Source organism: Coregonus clupeaformis, unplaced genomic scaffold (genome assembly GCF_020615455.1).
Source record: "Coregonus clupeaformis isolate EN_2021a unplaced genomic scaffold, ASM2061545v1 scaf0146, whole genome shotgun sequence".
NCBI lineage: Eukaryota > Metazoa > Chordata > Actinopteri > Salmoniformes > Salmonidae > Coregonus > Coregonus clupeaformis.
The window spans coordinates 598,977-621,976 of NW_025533601.1; the positions used below are offsets into that span (position 1 = coordinate 598,977).

At 43.6% G+C, this 23,000-nt stretch overlaps 2 protein-coding genes across 3 annotated transcripts in view; one reads left to right on the plus strand and one right to left on the minus strand.

The window, feature by feature from the left end:
* The first annotated feature begins 349 nt into the window (after positions 1-349).
* Positions 350-2,967, plus strand: LOC121542362 (CCN family member 3). Its single transcript, XM_041851764.2, has 5 exons — positions 350-459; positions 584-812; positions 1,038-1,292; positions 1,815-2,041; positions 2,280-2,967. The coding sequence occupies exons 1-5, from the start codon at positions 418-420 to the stop codon at positions 2,571-2,573; spliced, it is 1,047 nt and encodes a 348-aa protein (XP_041707698.1). The 5' UTR covers positions 350-417; the 3' UTR covers positions 2,574-2,967.
* Positions 2,968-10,379: 7,412 nt separating this feature from the next.
* Positions 10,380-23,000, minus strand: part of LOC121542748 (ectonucleotide pyrophosphatase/phosphodiesterase family member 2-like) — a 48,277-nt gene continuing 35,656 nt past the window's right edge. The window contains exons 19-25 of one of the 2 annotated variants that reach the window (XM_041852272.2): positions 20,531-20,576; positions 20,179-20,318; positions 14,640-14,775; positions 14,322-14,399; positions 13,421-13,553; positions 12,606-12,759; positions 10,380-10,996 (exon numbers count right to left, since the gene is read on the minus strand). In XM_041852272.2, coding sequence (XP_041708206.1) covers positions 10,826-10,996; positions 12,606-12,759; positions 13,421-13,553; positions 14,322-14,399; positions 14,640-14,775; positions 20,179-20,318; positions 20,531-20,576 — 858 coding nt within the window. In that variant the 3' untranslated portion in view covers positions 10,380-10,825. Of the gene's footprint in view, positions 10,997-12,605; positions 12,760-13,420; positions 13,554-14,321; positions 14,400-14,639; positions 14,776-20,178; positions 20,319-20,530; positions 20,667-23,000 lie in introns of both variants that reach the window. The other variant, XM_041852270.2, reaches the window with a different exon arrangement.

Consider the following 23,000-nt stretch of genomic DNA (forward strand, 5'->3'; position numbering starts at 1 on the left):
TGAATAGCAGCAATAAAACTGTCAAATGAGGTTATGTGTCCTATATATCGATCGCCTTTAATAAACATAGATTCACTGAAACATGTATATCATTATGTAGCGTACTGTCAGTACTGTAGCCTTCCTCTGTGTGTGAAGAACTCAGGATCTAACAGGAAAATGTGAGTCTCCTCCTGATCCAATCAGATGTCAGAATTCCCAGACTCTACCAGGGCCAGGGGGGTGATCCCTCCGTCACCCCCTTCCTCCTTCCCTTTCCTCCATCCCTCCTTCACTCGTCACCGTGTCGTTAGACAGGACCATTATAAATGCCTCTGCACACACGTCTGAAGCGCGCCAAAGGGATTTACAGAGCTTCAGCAAGACACAGAACAGGAACGATTCTACCAAGAGAAAACGACCGTTCACTGAATCAGGATGTCTAAGCTTGCACTTTTCATTTTCTGCATTTCAACACAGGTAAATACATTCAGTTAACGTTACAGAGTAGGCTAATCCAAACTACATCATGTTAAGAATTTGAAAGCAACAACTTTGAAAAAAAAATCACATTTGAACAGTTTAACCTTTTTTTTTTCTTCAGATTTGCTCCCAGATCTTGGCGCAGGTGTGTCCGACAAGGTGCCTCTGCCCGCAGGAGCCTCCGATGTGCGCCCCCGGGGTCCAGTTGATTCTGGATGACTGTGCATGCTGTCTGGTCTGTGCGAGGCAGAAAGGAGAGGTGTGCTCGGAAATAAATCCCTGTGATACACACAAGGGTCTGAACTGCGACTACACAGCCGATGTATACCAGAGGACAGGTGTCTGTGTCGGTGAGTGATTTGCCCCGATCCAAGAGCTATCAATGATGATGATGATGATGATGATGATGTATTTTGTCTATTATTTGAGAACTCTTTGTTTTTACAATTCACATTCATTTGAAGACACACACACTTAAATATATGAAATTGTAGATTTTATCTAGATATGAGTATTGGAAATTAAAGGTTTTAAATATTGATTTATACTTTTCTTGTGTCCTCCTCTCTTCACAGCTCACGAGGGAGACATCTGCCTGTTGGACGGTTCAGTGTACCAGAACAGGGAGACCTTCTTCCCCAGCTGCAAGTACCAGTGCACATGCAGGGACAGCCAGATCGCCTGCGTGCCCCGCTGCAACCTGGACGTGATGCTGCCGGGCCCCGACTGCCCTCTGCCCAGGAAGGTGGCGGTCCCAGGGGAGTGCTGTGAGAAGTGGGTGTGTGAGCCCCAACCGGAGGCCAGTGCCCTGGGCAGCTTCGCCATGGCTGGTAAGCACTCAGTCTCTCTGCTCTCTAGTGTACTACACAGGGAATAGGGTGCCATGTGGTACTCTGGTGCAAGCCACAAAGTCAAGAGACGGATTCTTGCATGCCTCTGGGTTGACCTGGCTGGCTCTGTGTGAAGGGAAATGCTGAATGCCTCTGAGTACAGAGAGAGAGACAAGTTGACTTATCCCAGGAAGCCTCTGTGTAGACCGTAGCCAGCCGAAACATTCCATTTCCTGTGCTCTGGAATGTGACGTACCTTGGATCGTTCTTAATCTTTGACTAATGGACACCTAAAGAAATAGATTCCGATAGAACTGTGAAGTTGATTACCTGTATACCGATTATACACCAATGTAGGTGTATCAATCATGCAGACCACACAGATCCCAATGCCTGTCTAACATCTTATGCACTTTCGCCCAGCAATTCTCATGTCCATCAATCAATCTAGCATGCATCTGCATTTCCCACGTCACAACATCTGTCTCATCCGGTGTCTCTCTCCCTGTCCCCCCCGTACAGCCTACAGACAGGAGGAGACAGTGGGGTTTGACTCGTGGGACCCCAGTACTAACTGCATAGAGCAGACTACGGAGTGGGGCGCCTGCTCTCGGACCTGTGGCATGGGCATCTCCACCCGGGTCACCAACAAGAACACCCACTGTGAGATGGTCAAGCAGACGCGGCTGTGCATCGTCAGGCCCTGTAGCAAACAGCACCAGCAGCTTCAGCAGAATGACGTTCCCAAGGTAGGCTACCCAACCAACTCTTACTGCATTAATAATACATACCAAATCACAGTTGTAGAAGGAAAATACATCAAGAATTTAAATGGAAGAATATACTTTTTTTTTTTTTTGCCATTCGAGACTAAATGCATTGAAAATCTTCTAACTCACAAAAACTCACAAGAGCTCCGACAAAATACATGAAAGACGTATTACGGTGTTCACCCACTGACAATCGTTTCTTCTTCTAAATCTTCAGAGAGGAAGCAAGTGCCTGCGGATGAAGAAGGCGGTGAAACCCGTCCAGTTCAGCTATAAGAACTGCACCAGCGTCCAGACCTACAAGCCCCGGTACTGTGGCGTGTGTGTGGACGGCCGCTGCTGCACCCCCCACAGCACCAGGACAGTGCAGGTGGAGTTCCGGTGCGCTCAGGGTAAAGCCGTCAAGAAACCCATGATGTTCATCAACACCTGCGCCTGCCACTACCACTGTCCCAGAGACAACGCTGAGTATCAGCCATCAGACCTGGTCTACAGCGGCTACAGGTTGTAACACTGTACCGCAGATACTCACGACTGAAGTTTCTCCTGTTCATCTGTGACGGTAGTATTGTGCTGTGCTGTAGTAAGATGACTCTATATCGCCATCTGGTGGTTGGTCTCAGAGGGAGAATCTCAATCGCATACTTGTCGCCTCCTCTCGCCTCCTTCTCAAAACCCATTGGATGAAAAAGCCAGATGTCCCGCCCCTCTGACATTCTCTTCCAATGGGTTTTGAGAAGGAGGCGAGGAGAGAGAGGACGCGAGGAGTATGCAATTGAGATCTTCACAGTCAGCCCTTAGCTAACTTTACAGAATAGATGAGCTTTCTGCATAATAATATGCCATTTAGCAGACGCTTTATCCAAAGCGACTTACAGTCATGTATGCATACATTTTTACATATGTGTGGTCCCGGGGATCGAACCCACCACCCTGGCGTTACAAGCACCATGCTCTACCAATTGAGCTACAGAGGACCGCTACAGGAAACGTTGTGCTTTAGTGTATCACAATGGCAGAGTTTTCCTTTTCTGCTTGCTGCAAACGGCCTCAGTGATCATGCAGAGCTCCTAGGTCAGTTTTAGACATCCTCTGGCTGTTCCAGAGGTATTTACGAAAATAGCGGTTAAGCTACCTACAATCGTTTCAAGTGCAATGTATGCACTTCCAACAATTTTCCAGCTGCACGTCACAAAAAAATGTCTCATGAAAGCAACACCTGCTCACTGTTGTATTTGTTCAGGTGAAAACCTTGTCTTTCTATTCCCCCTCATACCTCTGACCTTTGACCTTTTAGACATTCCAGACTCTTGCCCTCTCCCAGGCTCTCCAGTCAACTTGGTCTTGGCCCACACAACAGTCATGTCAACAGCCAGGTCAAAGGTCGTTCTCATAACGTACTGCTGCTTTCTACAGCAGCCTGTAAAGGCACCCCTCTTGGACCACTAGCCCCCCCAATACACGTCAGACCTGGGTCAAATACATGTGTCAAACACTTGAGATGATTTAACTTGAGCTGGCAGTTTATGAGACTGTTCCGTTGGTTCCGTTGTACAGGGCAAGCTAAGTCAAGTGCACCTCCAAAGTCTTTGACATAGGTACATCACCCAGGTCTGATATACTTTAATTGACTGCAATGCAATGTAGATTTTTCTAAAACAGAATGTTAATTTTCTACTCCTGTGTGGTCTTTTCCAAAGGCTTGTATCCAGTAGTCTCTTGTAGAAAGACACAAGTTATGTAAATACTTACTGTATAGTTGGTGTGAGCGTGTATTAAATACACGTTGTCTGTATGTCTTTGTAAACCCAATGTAAATATGAATTCTATATAGTGTCTGTATGTCTTTGTAAACCCAATGTAAATATGAATTCTATATAGTGTCTGTATGTCTTTGTAAACCTAATGTAAATATGAATTATATATAGTGTCTTTATGTCTTTGTAAACCTAGTGTAAATATGAATTCTATATAGTGTCTGTATGTGTACTCTGGTTGTGTTTCACCCAGCCTTTTCTGTCATTATAATAATACTGTGCTTACTCATTATTTCATATTAAATATGTATTTTTTTTCTATAACTTCTGATTTGTTTGTCTTTATTCCAACCATCATGATATACTGTGTAGATAGATTGTTGGACAACAGATGATGTCCATTAGATTGACCTAAAACTGCATAACACAAGAATGGCATAACACCTTTCATATACAGTACCAGTCAAAAAATGTGGACACACCTACTCATTCAAGGGTTTTTTCTTTATTTGTACTATTTTCTACATTGTAGAATAATAGTGAAGACATCAAAACTATGAAATAACACATATGGAATCATGTAGTAACCAAAAAAGTGTTAAACAAATCAAAATATATTTTATATTTGAGATTCTTCAAAGTAGCCTCCTGAAGCTCAGTTGGTAGAGCATGGCACTTGCAACGCCAGGGTTTCAGGTTCGATTCCCACGGGGGGCCAGTATGAACTTTTTTTATGCACTCACTAACTGTAAGTCGCTCTGGATAAGAGCGTCTGGTAAATGTAAAAATGTAGCCACCCTTTGCCTTGATGACAGCTTTGCACACTCTTGGCATTCTCTCAACCAGCGTCATGAGGTAGTCACCTGGAATGCATTTCAATTAACAGGTGTGCCTAGTTAAAAGTTCAATTGTGGAATTTCTTTCCTTCTTAATGCGTTTGAGCCAATCAGTTGTGTTGTGACAAGGTAGGGGTGGTATACAGAAGATAGCACTATTTGGTAAAAGACCAAGTCCATATTATGGCAAGAACAGCTCAAATAAGCAAAGAGAAACGACAGTCCATCGTTACTTTAAGACATGAAAGGTCAGTCTTAAATGTCAGTGAAAATGTCAAGAATTTTGAAAGTTTCTTCAAGTACGGTCGCAAAAACCATCAAGCGCTATGATGAAACTGGCTCTCATGAGGACCGCCACAGGAATGGAAGACCCAGAGTTACCTCTGCTGCAGAGGTTCATTAGAGTTACCAGCCTCAGAAATTGCAGCCCAAATAAATGCTTCACAGAGTTCAAGTAACAGACACATCTCAACATCAACTGCTCAGAGGAAACTGCGTGAATCAGGCCTTCATGGTTGAATTGCTGCAAAGAAACCACTACTAAAGGACACCAACAAGAAGAAGAGACTTGCTTGGGCCAAGAAACACGATGAGTCCAAATTTGAGATGTTTGGTTCCAACTGCCGTGTCTTTGTGAGACACAGAATAGGTGAACGGATTAACTCTGCATGTGTGGTTCCCACCGTGAAGCATGGAGGAGGAGGTGTGATGGTGTGGGGGTGCTTTGCTGGTGACATTGTCTGTGATTTATTTAGAATTCAAGGCACACTTAACCAGCATGGCTACCACAGCATTCTGCAGCGATACACCATCCCATCTGGTTTGCACTTAGTGGGACTATCATTTGTTTTTCAACAGGACAATGACCCAACACACCTCCAGGCTGTGTAAGGGCTATTTGACCAAGAAGGAGAGTGATGGAGTGCTGCATCAGACGACCTGGCCTCCACAATCACCCGCCCTCAACCCAATTGAGATGGTTTGGGATTAGTTGGACCGCAGAGTGAAGGAAAGGCAGCCAACAAGTGCTCAGCATATGTGGGAACTCCTTCAAGACTGTTTGAAAAGCATTCCTCATGAAGCTGGTTGAGAGAATGCCAAGAGTGTGCAAAGCTGTCATCAAGGCAAAGGGGGGCTACTTTGAAGAATCTCAAATATAAAATATATTTTGATTTGTTTAACACTTTTTTGGTTACAACATGATTCCATATGTGTTATTTGATAGTTTTAATGTCTTCACTATTATTCTACAATGTAGAAAATAGTAAAAATAAAGAAAAACCCTTAAATGAGTAGGTGTGTCCACATTTTTGACTGGTACTGTAGGTTAATGCATAGCTTAGAGATAACCCGTCTAATGTATGTGACATAGCATGCTTTATGACCATTAGTCAGAGATTATGGTGTGCTCTAACTTCCAACACTCGTTCTTTACAAATTACTGAATGCGCAAAGCTCTCCCAGAGCTGGTGCAAAAAATCACTATCCAACAAACAGCGACACCTTGTGGAATATTTAAGAAGTGCAGCGAAGTATAAGGACACACGACTTCTATTGTTATTCCTATAAGGAGTAAAAGTCAGCCACGGCCATCACTGCAGTGTCCCTGGTCTGCAGAGTGTCTGGTCCTAGTGATCTGTAGAGCTAATTAGTCAACCATGACCATCACTGCAGTGTCCCTGGTCTGCAGAGTGTCTGGTCCTGGTGGTCTGTAGAGCTAATTTGGAAAAGTACAGCACGTTACACTTCAGCTCCACTGGAAGTGTCGCGTTGCTTTGCCATCCGCGTTGTGTCAATGTGACGTTCTACCTGCTACACAGAGCGCGTTGGTTTGAGAGCAGAGAATAGCAGACGAGAAGAGAGTCTTTGTTCTATTTTCCCCTACTGGACTTTACCTTGTTAATCCATTATGCATAAGTCCAATAACTGTTGGTCCAGTTTTTCGCAAGTACTCATTCTATTGTTACTAGTGGTTGTACTAAATGATACTCAAGTTGCTTTTGTTTACATTGTGAACCTAGCTAGTCAGTATAGCTAGCTAGCTAGTAGTAGCTTATTGACTTTAAAAAACTTAGTAAAATAACCAGTGGTGTATAGTCGAGGCCAAATGCAACCTTAATTAACCTTATTTCAATTCGCAAGCTAGAATGAACGCACGCGCATGTCAGCCATCAAGAATTGACCCACTGTGGCCTCCGGAGTGGCGCAGTGCTTGAGGCGTCACTACAGACCCGGGTTCGATCCCAGGCTGTGTCACAGCCTGCCGTGACCGGGAGACCCATGAGGCGGTGCACAATTGGCCCAGCATCGTCCGGGTTAGGGGAGGGTTTGGCCGGCTGGGATTTCCTTTTCCCATTGCGCTCTAGCGACTCCTTGTGGCGGGCCGGGCGCCTGCAAACTGACTTCGGTCACCAGCTGGACGGTGTTTCCTCCGACACATTGGTGCTTCTGGGTTAAGCGAGCAGTGCGGCTTGGCAGGGTCGTGTTTCGGGGGACACATGGCTCTCGACCTTCGCCTCTCCCGAGTCCGTAGGGGAGTTGCAGTGATGGGACAAGACTAACGACCAATTGGGAAGAAAAAGGGATTATTGAGCTTGGACGATGCCATTGCCCTCAACACCGGCAGTGAACTTTGATTTCAAAGGAAGCCATTGGTATGAGTGACCGTTCATAAACAGGGAGAGCTTCCCAAATAGCCCCCCTATTCCTTATATAATCACTATGGGCCTTGCTCCAAAGTAGTGCACTATGGCAACGTTTACACAGGCAGCCTAATTCTGAACTTTCTTTTCTCCACAAAATTGGTCTTTTGACCAATCAGATCACCTCTGTAAAAGATCTGATGTGATTGGTCGAAAGACCAATTAGTGGGGGGAATATTTATCAGAATTGAGCTGCCTGTGTAAACGCTGCCTATGTAGGGGATAGGGTTCCGTTTGGGACGTAGAGAGGGTGTCCAGTCATTTACCTGCATCCAGCTGGTGGAATATATTTTCTCTCGTCTCTCTCACTCACTCAGAGATAAAGCACTGAGAAAACGACAGTATGTCATCACCGTAGTGTTGAGACAGACTGGTGTTTGCAGTGTAATCAGATATGTGGCCCATTGAATCAGACCAGATGCACGTCCTAGATTTCTTTCTCGGAAGAATCTTGTAGGTAGGCATTTCTGTAGTGTAGACTACAAGTTAGAAGCCTATCTCTTGCCATTACAGCCTGTCACTACACCCATTTACACAAACACACATTTATTGCTGAAATTAAATCTCCCAACTACAGGAACAGGCTTTTTTTGATTGATGATGTTTTTGATTTGATGATCATATCAATGCTAATATTGCTAGCATTACAGTTTTTTTTTCCAACTGCTTACACACGTTTTCAAAACTATGTCTCCTTTTCTCAAAACTCTACACACAATTCCCAAAACTGCACATGCAAAATGCCTCACATCTCCTTCAAAATGTAACCCTGCATTCAAAATGCCATAAACACATGTCAGAATGAAGCATTTGCATCAAATGGCAAACACTTCTTTCATAATAGTACATTTTTCGATATACCATGTAAACACTGTTGTTCTAAATCTAAAGCTCTTTGGTCTTTCATAGGCTTATATCTACATTTCAATACAATGTTCTACAGTGAACGTAATCTGCTGAGAGGGGTAACAAGTACACTGTAAACACCAATGCAATGTAGAAACAGAAAATATTTATTAGGCCAAACATTACTGTTGTATACAGCAGCATACAACAAAACCATAAACATATGTAAACCGAAAGTATATCCTTTAGAATACAGTAAAATGTGGTCCTCTGTAGCTCAATTGGTAGAGCATGGCGCTTGTAACGCCAGGGTAGTGGGTTCGATCCCCGGGACCACCCATACGTAAAAATGTATGCGCACATGACTGTAAGTCGCTTTGGATAAAAGCGTCTGCTAAATGGCATATTATATTATTATTATAAGTAAAGAACACAATTGTGTGTGTGGGGTCCTGGGGGGGGGGCATTCCAGGAATTGGTAGGGGGGGGCAGTCACCAATGCTAAGCTACGCTTCATCTCTTCTCCGGGCTGGGTCTGGCCACAATACTTCGTCCACATCACAAGATACGTTTTCTCTTGCCAAACATCAAGGGAAGTATCTCCTAGCATGGCGTATCCAACCTTGGACAGAGGCAACCTCTATGTCCCCACATGCGTCCTCCATTGCCTGGAGAAGCGGCATGCGGGCATAGGGTTGGCGATCATACACTTTCCAGCGCCAGGCTGGGAAGAATTCCTCTATGGGATTTAGAAAAGGTGAATATGGGGGTAGGTACAAAACTACAAATTGTGGATGGGTGGCAAACCAGTTTTGGACCAGAACAGCCCGGTGAAAACTAACATTGTCCCATATAACCACAAATCTAGCAGGCTCCTGGTCTGGATCAGGGAGAAGCATTGTGTAAATTGCATCCAGAAAAGTGAGCATATGGCCGGTGTTGTACGGACCCAGTGTGGCATTGTGATGGAGGACCCCATTTTGAGTGATGGCAGCACACATAGTTATATTACCCCCACGCTGTCCAGGGACATTGGTAATTGCCCTCTGTCCTATTACATTTCCTCCGCGGCGCCTGGTTTTGGTGAGGTTGAAGCCAACCTCATCCACATAAATAAATTCATGGCGAATTACATGGGCATCCATCTCCAATACTCTCTGTAACAGACAAAAGGATATACAGATGAGTAAATATGGTATGTCTGAAGTACTGGAAGTAGTGTTGCATACATACCTCTACAAAGTCATGTCGCAGATTCTTGACTCTGTCAGAGCTTCTCTCAAACGGCACCTTGTAAAGTTGTTTCATCGTCACTTGGTGCCGTTGGAGGATGCGTTGTATGGTCGACAGGCTTACAGCATTGATGTCGTTAAATATGGTGTCATTATTCAAGATATGTTCTCTTATCTCTCAAATCCTAATTGCATTGTTGGCCAAAACCATATTTATAATTGCAGTCTCTTGTACATCTGTAAACAAGCGTCCTCGTCCTCCATGATGTCTTTGCCTTTCCACTCTGTACAGAATTCAAACGCAGCATGTGTTCAGCATAGGAACTGTAAACAATGTACAAAAAAAAGGTAGTACAGCATGATAACCAACCTCATTCATTCAATGCAGTCCAGTAAATGGATGGCTTAGAGTTACAAATGTTTATGCAATACTATGCAGTCATACGTATTTTACAGTACATTACTGCAATGCTAAAATAGTCATTAGATAGTTGCATACCTGTTCTCATTTCTGAAGGTTCGAATTATGGACGCCACTGTAAATCGACTCAAGTTGGGCTGGACTCTCAGTCCAGCCTCTCTCATGGTCAAACCGTGGTTGATCACATGATCAACAAGTGTTGCCCTAATCTCATCAGAGATGGCTCTCCTTCCTTCCTTCTCTTCTTTGCCCTCGTCCTCTTCTTCCTCTTCCTCTTCCTCCTCCAACTCTTCGTCTTTGAATTTGTCCTCGTTGTTGTCCCCTGCCTCTCCCTCCTACTCCTCTTGCTCTCTGTCCATTGTTGGCATCCATTGTTCAAAACAGGTAATCTGACCTTTGACCAAGATTTGAGTGAGAGGTTTCAAAAATCGTGTGACATGAAAATAATTTGTGTGTAAGCAGTTGGAAACAACTGTAATCAAACCAACAATGGTGAGCAGCAATGACCTCTGGACAGACGAGGTAGTACAAAAGGTTTATTGTATTGAAATATCAGGACTCTACATTAGGCATAAATAAGTTGATCACACAAGTGTCCGGTACATGTTTAAAAGGATATCAACACTACAGGTTCAGTACAATACAGACAGAGCTTATTATTAACACACTCAATACTCTCAGCCATCACCAGCAAGACATGCATCAGAAACATCACACATACAACAACACACACAGCATCACATCATCAATACAAGTAACAAAAATAAGGCAATTCAATTCATGCTTGTTAATCACAAAAAAAACAAAAATGGTCAGGAAATGTGTTACATTACAGAGGAACAGAACAGCCATTAATAAACATTAGAATAATACATGTGGTAAAACAAACACGACATATTCAAAATATACACCAGACCATCAGAGCTGTGGTGAAGACAGGGGAGGGTAGACAGACAGACAGACAGTGGTTTAGATCTCACTCTCGTACGTGTGCATGTGAGTCTTCAGTGAGAGGATTTCTGGGTAACTCCGGCTGGTCCGGCGGTAGAAGTCCAGGCCCGTGAGGATCTCTACGTCTCGGACCCGGGCCGTGTGCAGCTTCATCAGATCCTCCACCCACTTAGACTCCTCCTCAGAGCTCTGGGGGACGAAGACAACATCACACAAGACAACATCAGCTACCTGCAAGTTTGATGATGCTCTGAGATCTCTCTCTCTCTCTTTCTCTGTCCTCTGTCTCTCTCACTCACAATTTATCTCTGTGTTTCTGTGTGTGTGTGTGTGTGTGTGTGTGTGTCTGTGTGTGTGTCTGTGTGTGTGTGTGTGTGTGTCTCTGTGTGTGTGTTTGTGTGTCTGTGTGTGTCTGTGTGTGTGTCTGTGTGTCTGTGTGTGTGTGTCTGTGTGTGTGTTTGTGTGTGTGTCTGTGTGTGTGTCTGTGTGTGTGTGTCTGTGTGTGTGTCTGTGTGTGTCTGTGTGTCTGTGTGTGTGTGTGTGTGTCTGTGTGTGTGTCTGTGTGTGTGTCTGTGTGTGTGTCTGTGTGTGTGTGTGACAATGGCACCCTATTCCCTACATAATACACTACCTTTGATCAGAGCCTTATGTAGCCGTCCTATGTAGCAGCCCTATGTAGCAGCCTTATGTAACAGCCCTATGTAGCAGCCTTATGTAACAGCTCTATGTAGCAGCCCTATGTAGCAGCCCTATGTAGCAGCCTTATGTAGCAGCCCTATGTAGCAGCCCTATGTAGCCGCCCTATGTAGCAGCCCTATGTAGCAGCCTTATGTAGCAGCCCTATGTAGCAGCCCTATGTAGCAGCCCTATGTAGCAGCCCTATGTAGCAGCCTTATGTAGCAGCCCTATGTAGCAGCCCTATGTAGCAGCCCTATGTAGCTGCCCTATGTAGCAGCCTTATGTAGCAGCCCTATGTAGCAGCCTTATGTAGCAGCCCTATGTAGCAGCCCTATGTAGCAGCCTTATGTAGCAGCCCTATGTAGCAGCCTTATGTAGCAGCCCTATGTAGCAGCCCTATGTAGCAGCCTTATGTAGCAGCCCTATGTAGCAGCCCTATGTAGCAGCCCTATGTAGCAGCCCTATGTAGCAGCCCTATGTAGCAGCCCTATGTAGCAGCCCTATGTAGCAGCCCTATGTAGCAGCCCTATGTAGCAGCCTTATGTAGCAGCCCTATGTAGCAGCCTTATGTAGCAGCCCTATGTAGCAGCCCTATGTAGCAGCCTTATGTAGCAGCCCTATGTAGCAGCCCTATGTAGCAGCCCTATGTAGCAGCCCTATGTAGCAGCCTTATGTAGCAGCCCTATGTAGCAGCCCTATGTAGCAGCCCTATGTAGCAGCCCTATGTAGCAGCCCTATGTAGCAGCCCTATGCAGCAGCCCTATGTAGCAGCCCTATGTAGCAGCCCTTGGTAGCAGTCCTATGTAGCAGCCCTATGTAGCCGCCCTATGTAGCAGCCCTATGTAGCAGCCCTATGTAGCAGCCCTATGTAGCAGCCCTATGTAGCAGCCTTATGTAGCAGCCCTATGTAGCAGCCCTATGTAGCAGCCCTATGTAGCAGCCCTATGTAGCAGCCTTATGTAGCAGCCCTATGTAGCAGCCTTATGTAGCAGCCCTATGTAGCAGCCCTATGTAGCCACCCTTGGTAGCAGCCCTATGTAGCAGCCCTATGGGGCTCTGGCCAAAAGTAGTGCTCTATATGGGGGTTAGGCTGCCATGTTGGACGTAGCCAGGGACTCACATTGCAGCTCTCGTCGTTGTCTGAGCGGTGTGGTAGGATGAAGGCAGAGCTGCTAAGAGGTCCAGTACAGACGTCCTCAGCCTGAGTGAAGTCCAGACAACTGGTTATCACACAGTAGTAGTGGGTTGGGATAGATCCTGAACCACTTACGTACCTGTGGGAGACAGTAGAGAAACACACGTGAAGATCACCAGAGGAGGTTGAATATTTGTTCATGGTAGACTATATGTAGCCAGAGGCCAGTCAGTAACTATGAGACAGCATAGTCCCACAGACAGAGAACACACATTCAATCACATAACGGCTCTATGTGAGGTTCAGTGACATTACGATGGTGGTGATTGAAAAGAGCCAGAAATACATATATTTGTAATGACAGATCTTAGCCACTAGGTGGCCCTAAAGCTGCATTTTACATTTAGCTGGATAATTTCTAGGACAATACACTAATTTGCCTCTTTGTGCTGAATGAGTAAAATACTAAATACAATATTGGCCTTGTGCAGGAAAGGAAAGAGAAACATTGACCGTTCCAAATCGTTAAGATGCTAAACAAGGTCGGGTTTGACTTCCCATTTACTTTCCATTGAGAAGTACAGTACTATGCAGTATTGTGGAGGCATCCCAAATGGCACCCTATTTCCTTTTGAAGTGCACTACTTTTGACCGGCCCTGGTCAAAAGTAGTGCACTATAAAGGGAATAGGGGCCCTGGTCAAAAGTAGTGCACTATAATTGTGGACTATAAATAGGGGGCTATTTGGGATGCATGCAGCCTGTATGTAAGTATTAGCAGTGAAGACCAAAAGCCCTTACTGTTTAATTTTCTCTGCCGAGTCTCTCAGGCCATCGTAGTCATAGTCAAATATGGGACCACAGATCAAGTTGACCCCATTTCTCTCCATGGCATACTTCTTCACAAGAGTCTTCTGGAAGTAGCTCCATATTCCTGAAGGAGAGACAGAGAAAGAGAGAGGGAGAGAGAGAGAGAAAGGCAACCTGTTACAAGAGCAGCAGGAAAACTTCACAAATATATGTATTCACTAACTGTGAAACCAACATATTTGAAGTGTGTCCATTATGGAGAGGAGGTGGGGTTGTGCGTAGCTATATGGGATTATGGAGGGATTATTGTTGTGGACATTCTTCCAGTACAGAGGCAGCCCTCACACACAGTGGCCCACTTCAACATCTGAGGTCATACAACTGACCACCCCTAAACTGTCAACCCACACGCTATCCATACACACTGACTCTTTACATACACACACACACACACACACACACACACACTGACTCTCACACACACTTTAACCCTCACACGCACATTCACTCTCCCAGTCTTCCTTTTAAGTCTCTCTCGTTGTTGGGTCTTGCAGATCATTAGTTAAAAGTAATTACTTCCTCAAACATTCAATTTAGACTGAGTGAAAACAGGAGTAAACCAGGACCCAATTACATCAATTCATCTTGTCAGTGTGATTTCTGTTCACTGGTGATGACATATGAATGTGGCCATCTTGTCAGTGTGATTTCTGTTCACTGGTGATGACATATGAATGTGGCCATCTTGTCAGTGTGATTTCTGTTCACTGGTGATGACATATGAATGTGGCCATCTTGTCAGTGTGATTTCTGTTCACTGGTGATGACATATGAATGTGGCCTATGGATTACATTTGACATGCCATGTAGTTTAAAAAAAAGTTTGACTTACTTTTGAATGCTGGGTACATGGGTACGGTGTTAGTGATGAGGACTGCATCAAATTTGCCGTCTTGGGTCGGAGCCAGCTCTATAGATAAAACAAAATGGTGGAAAATCAATGCTTGAATGTACAGTACAATTTAGATTGCCTCATGTCTTATTACTACATTGTAAACTATAGTACATGGTTGCATCAGCTGGGCGTTCCAAAGTTAGTCTTTAAATGCTAAGCCGAATGTAGTGTTAGGATCAGGCGTACCCCAAACTGGTGCAACCAGCCACTGGTAAACAATATGAGATCTGACAGGAGATAACATTGAGGACGTACGTGGAGGGTAGAGGAAGGCGTAGGAGATCTGTTTGTCAGCCTTGTAGTTGGAGCAGGATTGGCTGAAGGCCGGAGGGATACGGATGTCAGGTCTGACACAGTTAGTCAGATGCTCTGGTAGAGGTGTTACTTCCACCTGGAAAACACAACCACAACGTTAGACCACTGTAGACTGTAGTCAACGTTAGAACACTGTAGTCAACGTTAGAACACTGTAGTCAACGTTAGAACACTGTAGTCAACATTAGAACACTGTAGTCAACGTTAGAACACTGTAGACTGTAGTCAACGTTAGAACACTGTAGTCAACGTTAGAACACTGTAGTCAACGTTAGAACACTGTAGTCAACGTTAGAACACTGTAGACTGTAGTCAACGTTTGAACACTGTAGTCAACATTAGAACACTGTAGACTGTAATCAACGTTAGAACACTGTAGACTGTAGTCAACATTAGAACACTGTAGACTGTAGTCAACGTTAGACCACTGTAGACTGTAGTCAACGTTAGAACACTGTAGTCAACATTAGAACACTATAATCAACGTTAGAACACTGTAGACTGTAGTCAACATTAGAACACTGTAGACTGTAGTCAACGTTAGACCACTGTAGTCAACATTAGAACACCGTAGACTGTAGTCAACGTTAGAACATTGTAGTCAACGTTAGAACACTGTAGTCAACGTTAGACCACTGTAGTCAACGTTAGAACACTGTAGACTGTAGTCAACATTTGAACACTGTAGTCAACGTTAGAACACTGTAGTCAACGTTAGAACACTGTAGTCAACATTAGAACACTGTAGTCAACGTTAGAACACTGTAGTCAACGTTAGAACACTGTAGACTGTAGTCAACGTTTGAACACTGTAGTCAACGTTAGAACACTGTAGTCAACGTTAGAACACTGTAGTCAACATTAGAACACTGTAGTCAACGTTAGAACACTGTAGACTGTAGTCAACGTTTGAACACTGTAGTCAACATTAGAACACTGTAGACTGTAATCAACGTTAGAACACTGTAGACTGTAGTCAACATTAGAACACTGTAGACTGTAGTCAACGTTAGACCACTGTAGATTGTAGTCAACGTTAGAACACTGTAGTCAACATTAGAAAACTGTAGACTGTAATCAACGTTAGAACACTGTAGACTGTAGTCAACGTTAGACCACTGTAGTCAACATTAGAACACTGTAGACTGTAGTCAACATTAGAACACTGTAGTCAACATTAGAATACTGTAGTCAACGTTAGAACACTGTAGACTGTAGTCAACGTTAGAACACTGTAGACTGTAGTCAACGTTAGAACACTGTAGACTGTAGTCAACGTTAGAACACTGTAGTCAACGTTAGACCACTGTAGACTGTAGTCAACGTTAGAACACTGTAGTCAACATTAGAACACTGTAGACTGTAGTCAACGTTAGAACACTGTAGTCAACGTTAGACCACTGTAGACTGTAGTCAACGTTAGAACACCATAGACTGTGGTCAACATTAGACCACTGTAGACTGTAGTCAACATTAGAACACTGTAGACTGTAGTCAACGTTAGAACACTGTAGTCAACATTAGAACACTGTAGACTGTAGTCAACGTTAGAACACTGTAGTCAACATTAGACCACTGTAGACTGTAGTCAACGTTAGAACACTATAGATTGTGGTCAACATTAGACCACTGTAGACTGTAGTCAACATTAGACCACTGTAGACTGTAGTCAACATTAGACCACTGTAGACTGTAGTCAACATTAGACCACTGTAGACTGTAGTCAACATTAGACCACTATAGACTGTAGTCAACATTAGAACACTGTAGACTGTAGTCAACATTAGACCACTGTAGACTGTAGTCAACGTTAGAACACCATAGACTGTGGTCAACATTATACCACTGTAGACTGTAGTCAACATTAGAACACTGTAGACTGTAGTCAACGTTAGAACACTGTAGTCAACATTAGAACACTGTAGACTGTAGTCAACGTTAGAACACTGTAGTCAACATTAGACCACTGTAGACTGTAGTCAACGTTAGAACACTATAGATTGTGGTCAACATTAGACCACTGTAGACTGTAGTCAACATTAGACCACTGTAGACTGTAGTCAACATTAGACCACTGTAGACTGTAGTCAACATTAGACCACTGTAGACTGTAGTCAACATTAGACCACTGTAGTCAACATTAGAACACTGTAGACTGTAGTCAACATTAGACCACTGTAGACTGTAGTCAACATTAGACCACTGTAGACTGTAGTCAACATTAGACCACTGTAGACTGTAGTCAACATTAGACCACTGTAGACTGTAGTCAACATTAGACCACTATAGACTGTAGTCAACATTAGAACACTGTAGACTGTAGTCAACGTTAGAACACTGTAGTCAACATTAGACCACTGTAGACTGTGGTCAACATTAGACCACTCTAGTCAACATTAGAACACTGTAGACTGTAGTCAACGTTAGAACACTGTAGACTGTAGTCAACATTAGACCACTGTAGACTGTAGTCAACATTAGACCACTGTAGACTGTAGTCAACATTAGACCACTGTAGACTGTAGTCAACATTAGAACACTGTAGACTGTAGTCAACATTAGACCACTGTAGTCAACATTAGAACACTGTAGACTGTAGTCAACGTTAGAACACTGTAGACTGTAGTCAACATTAGACCACTGTAGACTGTAGTCAACATTAGAACACTGTAGACTGTAGTCAACATTAGAACACTGTAGACTGTAGTCAACATTAGACCACTGTAGTCAACATTAGAACACTGTAGACTGTAGTCAACATTAGAACACTGTAGACTGTAGTCAACATTAGACCACTGTAGACTGTAGTCACTGACAATACACTAGAGCAGGACTCTCCAACCCTGTTCCTGGAGAGACACCCTCCTGTAGGTTTTAACTCCAACCCTGTTCCTGGAGAGACACCCTCCTGTAGGTTTTAACTCCAACCCTGTTCCTGGAGAGACACCCTCCTGTAGGTTTTAACTCCAACCCTGTTCCTGGAGAGACACCCTCCTGTAGGTTTTAACTCCAACCCTGTTCCTGGAGAGACACCCCCCTGTAGGTTTTAACTCCAACCCTGTTCCTGGAGAGATACAGTGCATTCAGAAAGTATTCAGAATCCTTCCCCTTTTCCACATTTTGTTACGTTACAGCCTTATTCTAAAATTGATTAAATTAATTTTGTTCTTCATCAAACTACACACAATACCCCATAATGAAAAAGCGAAAACAGATTTTTTGAAATGTTTGCAAATGTATTAAAAATAAAATACATACCTTATTTACTTAACCCTAATTGCTCCTGTAAGTCGCTCTGGATAAGAGCGTCTGCTAAATGACCAATTATTTATTTATTTATTTTTATTTAAGTATTCAGACCCTTTGCTATGAGACACAAAATTGAGCTCAGGTGCATCCTGTTTCCACTGATCATCCTTGAGATGTTTCTACAACTTGATTGGAGTCCACCTATGGTAAATTCAATTGATTGGACAGGATTTGGAAAGGCTCACACCTGTCTAAATAAGGTCCCACAGTTGACAGTGCAAAAACCAAGCCATGAGGTCGAAGGAATTGTCCGTAGAGCTCCGAGATAGGATTGTGTCGAGGCACAGATCTGGGGAAGGGTACCAAAAAATGTCTGCAGCATTGAAGGTCCCCAAGAACACAGTGGCCTCCATCATTCTTAAATGGAAGAAGTTTGGAACCACCAAGACTCTTCCTAGAGCTGGCCGCCCGGCCAAAGTGAGCAATTGGGGGAGAAGGGCCTTGGTCAGGGAGGTGACCAAGAACCCGATGGTCACTCTGACAGAGCTCCAGAGTTCCTCTGTGGAGATGGGAGAACCTTCCAGAAGGACAACCATCTCTGCAACACTTTATGGTAGAGTGGCCAGACGGAAGCCACTCCTCAGTAAACAGCACATGACAGCACGCTTGGAGTTTGCCAAAAGGCACCTAAAGACTCTCAAGACCATGAGAAACAAGATTATCTGGTCTGATGAAACCAAGATTGAACTCTTTGGCCTGAACGCCAAGCGTCACGTCTGGAGGAAACCTGGCACTATCCCTACGGTGAAGCATGGTGGTGGCAGCTTCATGCTGTGGGGATGTTTTTCAGCGGCAGGGACTGGAAGACTAGTCAGGATCGAGGGAAAGATTAACAGAGCAAAGTACTGAGAGATCCTTGATGAAAACTTGCTCCAGAGTGCTCAGTACCTCAGACTGGGGCGAAGGTTCACCTTCCAACAGGACAACGACCTTAAGCACACAGCCATGACAATACAGGAGTGGCTTCGGGACAAGTCTCTGAATGTCCTTGAGTTGCCCAGCAAGAGCCCGGACTTGAACCCGATCAAATATCTCTGGAGAGACCTGAAAATAGCTGTGCAGTGAAGCTCTCCATCCAACGTGACAGAGCTTGAGAGGATCTGCAGAGAAGAATGGAAGAAACTCCCCAAATACAGGTGTGCCAAGCTTGTAGCGTCAAACCCAAGAAGACTCCAGGCTGTAATCACTGCCAAAGGTGCTTCAACAAAGTACTGAGTAAAGGGTCTGAATACTTATGTAAATGTGATATCTGTTTTTTATTTGTACGAAATGTTCAAGAATTTCTAAAAACCTGTTTTTGCTTTGTCATTATGTGGTATTGTGTGTAGATTGATGAGGGGAAAAAAACAATTTAATCAATTTTAGAATAAGGCTGTAATGTAACAAAATGTGGAAAAAGTCAAGGGGTCTGAATACTTTCCGAATGCGCTGTACATATTACCTCAATGACCTCGACTAACCGGTGCCCCCCCACATTGACTCAGTACCGGTACCCCCTGTATATCGCCTCACTACTGTTATTATTATTATTATTATTATTATTATTATTATTATTATTATCATCATCATACTTTAAAAAAATATATTTTCTCTTAACACTTATTTTTCTTAAAACGTCATTGTTGGTTAAGGGCTTGTAAGTAAGCATTTCACGGTAAGGTCTACACCTGTTGTATTCTGCGCATGTGACAAATCAAATTTGATTTGATTGGATTTGAGTGAAAACCTACAGGGCGGTAAGCTCTCCAGGAACAGGATTGGAGTTAAAAACCTACAGGACGGTATCTCTCCAGGAACAGGGTTGGTTTTAAAACCTACAGGACGGTATCTCTCCAGGAACAGGGTTGGTTTTAAAACCTACAGGACGGTATCTCTCCAGGAACAGGGTTGGTGTTAAAACCTACAGGACGGTTTCTCTCCAGGAACAGGGTTGGAGAGCCCTACTCTAGACTATAATTAGACCACTGTTCAACTTAGTAGTCAACATAAAGTATTGACGATGTATGTACCAGTCCATGGGCTTATCTTGAGAGGATTCTTGAATTAGCTATTTTCCCTTGCATTCAAGTCAAAAGTCAAGTTATAAACTCAAGTGTGCAGTAAATAGCATATAGCTAATATCAACATAAACAATGTATGAAACTTGTAAGCTATGTCCTGTATGACATACCTGTTTGGAGACAGTATAGGACGTCCATAGGGGCATAGAGAGTGATTCACTGTACCCACTGATATAGTCACTGTGGTGTAGAATGCTATATTTAGCACGGAACAGAAGTGCAGGTCGACCATGAGGGAGGTTCTTGCTGTCTGGAGGAGAAGAGGACAACCCCAGAAGCTTGTAACAACACTCTGAAGATGATATTCAATAGTAATATGAGAAATAGGTCACGTTTCAACCCCTATGTAATAACATGTTAATAACAACATTGTTAGTGCAGTAATTACAGATTATTACACAGGTGTTAGCATTACTACTACTCAGGCATAAGACCAACGATATGGACCAGAGAGAGACGTACCATCAACAGCTTGCCTCAGTCTCTGATTAAGCTCTTCCACTTGGTTCTGCAAGAAACAGAGCCACAGTGACTCCAGGTTATAGCCTCTTACAAGGGGGACTTTCAAAGCTCTCTGCCCCCTATTTTTTGAACGTAACTGCAAAAGATTGAAGGTGAAAATCTCTTGCAAGAGATCTATAATCCTTGCAGAAGCAAGACGACTTCACAGACAGAAGTAAGAAGAAGAGGAATCAAACAAACAAGCATGAGAATGAATAGCAGCAGCTATTGATTAGAGACAACAATCAGTTCCAGACAAGCATGAGAATGAATAGCAGTAGCTATTGATTAGAGACAACAATCAGTCCCAGACACAGAAACCAGTTTAACACGTTAAATTACAACATGGAGTAATGCCTAGTGCAACAGATATCAGTCAGATCATAGGTCAAACACACATGTAGTCTATTTCTTGATATGCAGAAATCAATCTGATGTATTTTATTGAAGCATATACAGTGGGGGAAAAAATTATTTAGTCAAATCAAATCAAATCAAAATTTTTGGGCCACATGCGCCGAATACAACAGGTGCAGACATTACAGTGAAATGCTTACTTACAGCCCTTAACCAACAGTGCATTTCTTTTTAACAAAAAAGTAAACATAAAACAACAACAAAAAAAGTGTTGAGAAAAAAAAGAGCAGAAGTAAAATAAAATAACAGTAGGGAGGCTATATATACAGGGGGGTACCGGTGCAGAGTCAATGTGCGGGGGCACCGGCTAGTTGAGGTAGTTGAAGTAATATGTACATGTGGGTAGAGTTAAAGTGACTATGCATAAATAATTAACAGAGTAGCAGCAGCGTAAAAGGATGGGGTGGGGGGGCAGTGCAAATAGTCCGGGTAGCCATGATTAGCTGTTCAGGAGTCTTATGGCTTGGGGGTAGAAGCTGTTGAGTCTTTTGGACCTAGACTTGGCACTCCGGTACCGCTTGCCGTGCGGTAGCAGAGAGAACAGTCTATGACTAGGGTGGCTGGAGTCTTTGACAATTTTGAGGGCCTTCCTCTGACACCGCCTGGTATAGAGGTCCTGGATGGCAGGAAGCTTGGCCCCAGTGATGTACTGGGCCGTACGCACTACCCTCTGTCAGCCACCAATTGTGCAAGTTCTCCCACTTAAAAAGATGAGAGAGGCCTGTAATTTTCATCATAGGTACACGTCAACTATGACAGACAAAATGAGAAAAAAAAATCCAGAAAATCACATTGTAGGATTTTTAATGAATTTATTTGCAAATGATGGTGGAAAATAAGTATTTGGTCAATAACAAAAGTTTCTCAATACTTTGTTATATACCCTTTGTTGGCAATGACACAGGTCAAACGTTTTCTGTAAGTCTTCACAAGGTTTTCACACACTGTTGCTGGTATTTTGGCCCATTCCTCCATGCAGATCTCCTCTAGAGCAGTGATGTTTTGGGGCTGTCGCTGGGCAACACGGACTTTCAACTCCCTCCAAAGATTTTCTATGGGGTTGAGATCTGGAGACTGGCTAGGCCACTCCAGGACCTTGAAATGCTTCTTACGAAGCCACTCCTTCGTTGCTCCTTTACATGGATCAGACGTCCTGGTCCCTTTGCAGAAAAACAGCCCCAAAGCATGATGTTTCCACCCCCATGCTTCACAGTAGGTATAGTGTTCTTTGTATGCAACTCAGCATTCTTTGTCCTCCAAACACGATAAGTTGAGTTTTTACCAAAAAGTTCTATTTTGGTTTCATCTGACCATATGACATTCTCCCAATCCTCTTCTGGATCATCCAAATGCACTCTAGCAAACTTCAGACGGGCCTGGACATGTACTGGCTTAAGCAGGGGGACACATCTGGCACTGCAGGATTTGAGTCCCTGGCGGCGTAGTGTGTTACTGATGGTAGGCTTTGTTACTTTGGTCCCAGCTCTCTGCAGGTCATTCACTAGGTCCCCCCGTGTGGTTCTGGGATTTTTGCTCACCGTTCTTGTGATCATTTTGACCCCACGGGGGTGAGATCTTGCGTGGAGCCCCAGATCGAGGGAGATTATCAGTGGTCTTGTATGTCTTCCATTTCCTAATAATTGCTCCCACAGTTGATTTCTTCATACCAAGCTGCTTACCTATTGCAGATTCAGTCTTCCCAGCCTGGTGCAGGTCTACAATTTTGTTTCTGGTGTCCTTTGACAGCTCTTTGGTCTTGGCCATAGTGGAGTTTGGAGTGTGACTGTTTGAGGTTGTGGACAGGTGTCTTTTATACTGATAACAAGTTCAAACAGGTGCCATTAATACAGGTAATGAGTGGAGGACAGAGGAGCCTCTTAAAGAAGAAGTTACAGGTCTGTGAGAGCCAGAAATCTTGCTTGTTTGTAGGTGACCAAATAATTATTTTCCACCATAATTTGCAAATAAATTCATTAAAAATCCTACAATGTGATTTTCTGGATTTTTCTTTCCC

Coding starts and splice junctions, on each gene's coding strand:
- LOC121542362 (XM_041851764.2), top strand. CDS start 418: ATGTCTAAGCTTGCACTTTTCATTTTCTGCATTTCAACACAG. Junction 460..583: donor TTTTCTGCATTTCAACACAG/GTAAATACATTC, acceptor TTTTTTCTTCAG/ATTTGCTCCCAGATCTTGGC. Junction 1,293..1,814: donor GGGCAGCTTCGCCATGGCTG/GTAAGCACTCAG, acceptor CCCCCCGTACAG/CCTACAGACAGGAGGAGACA.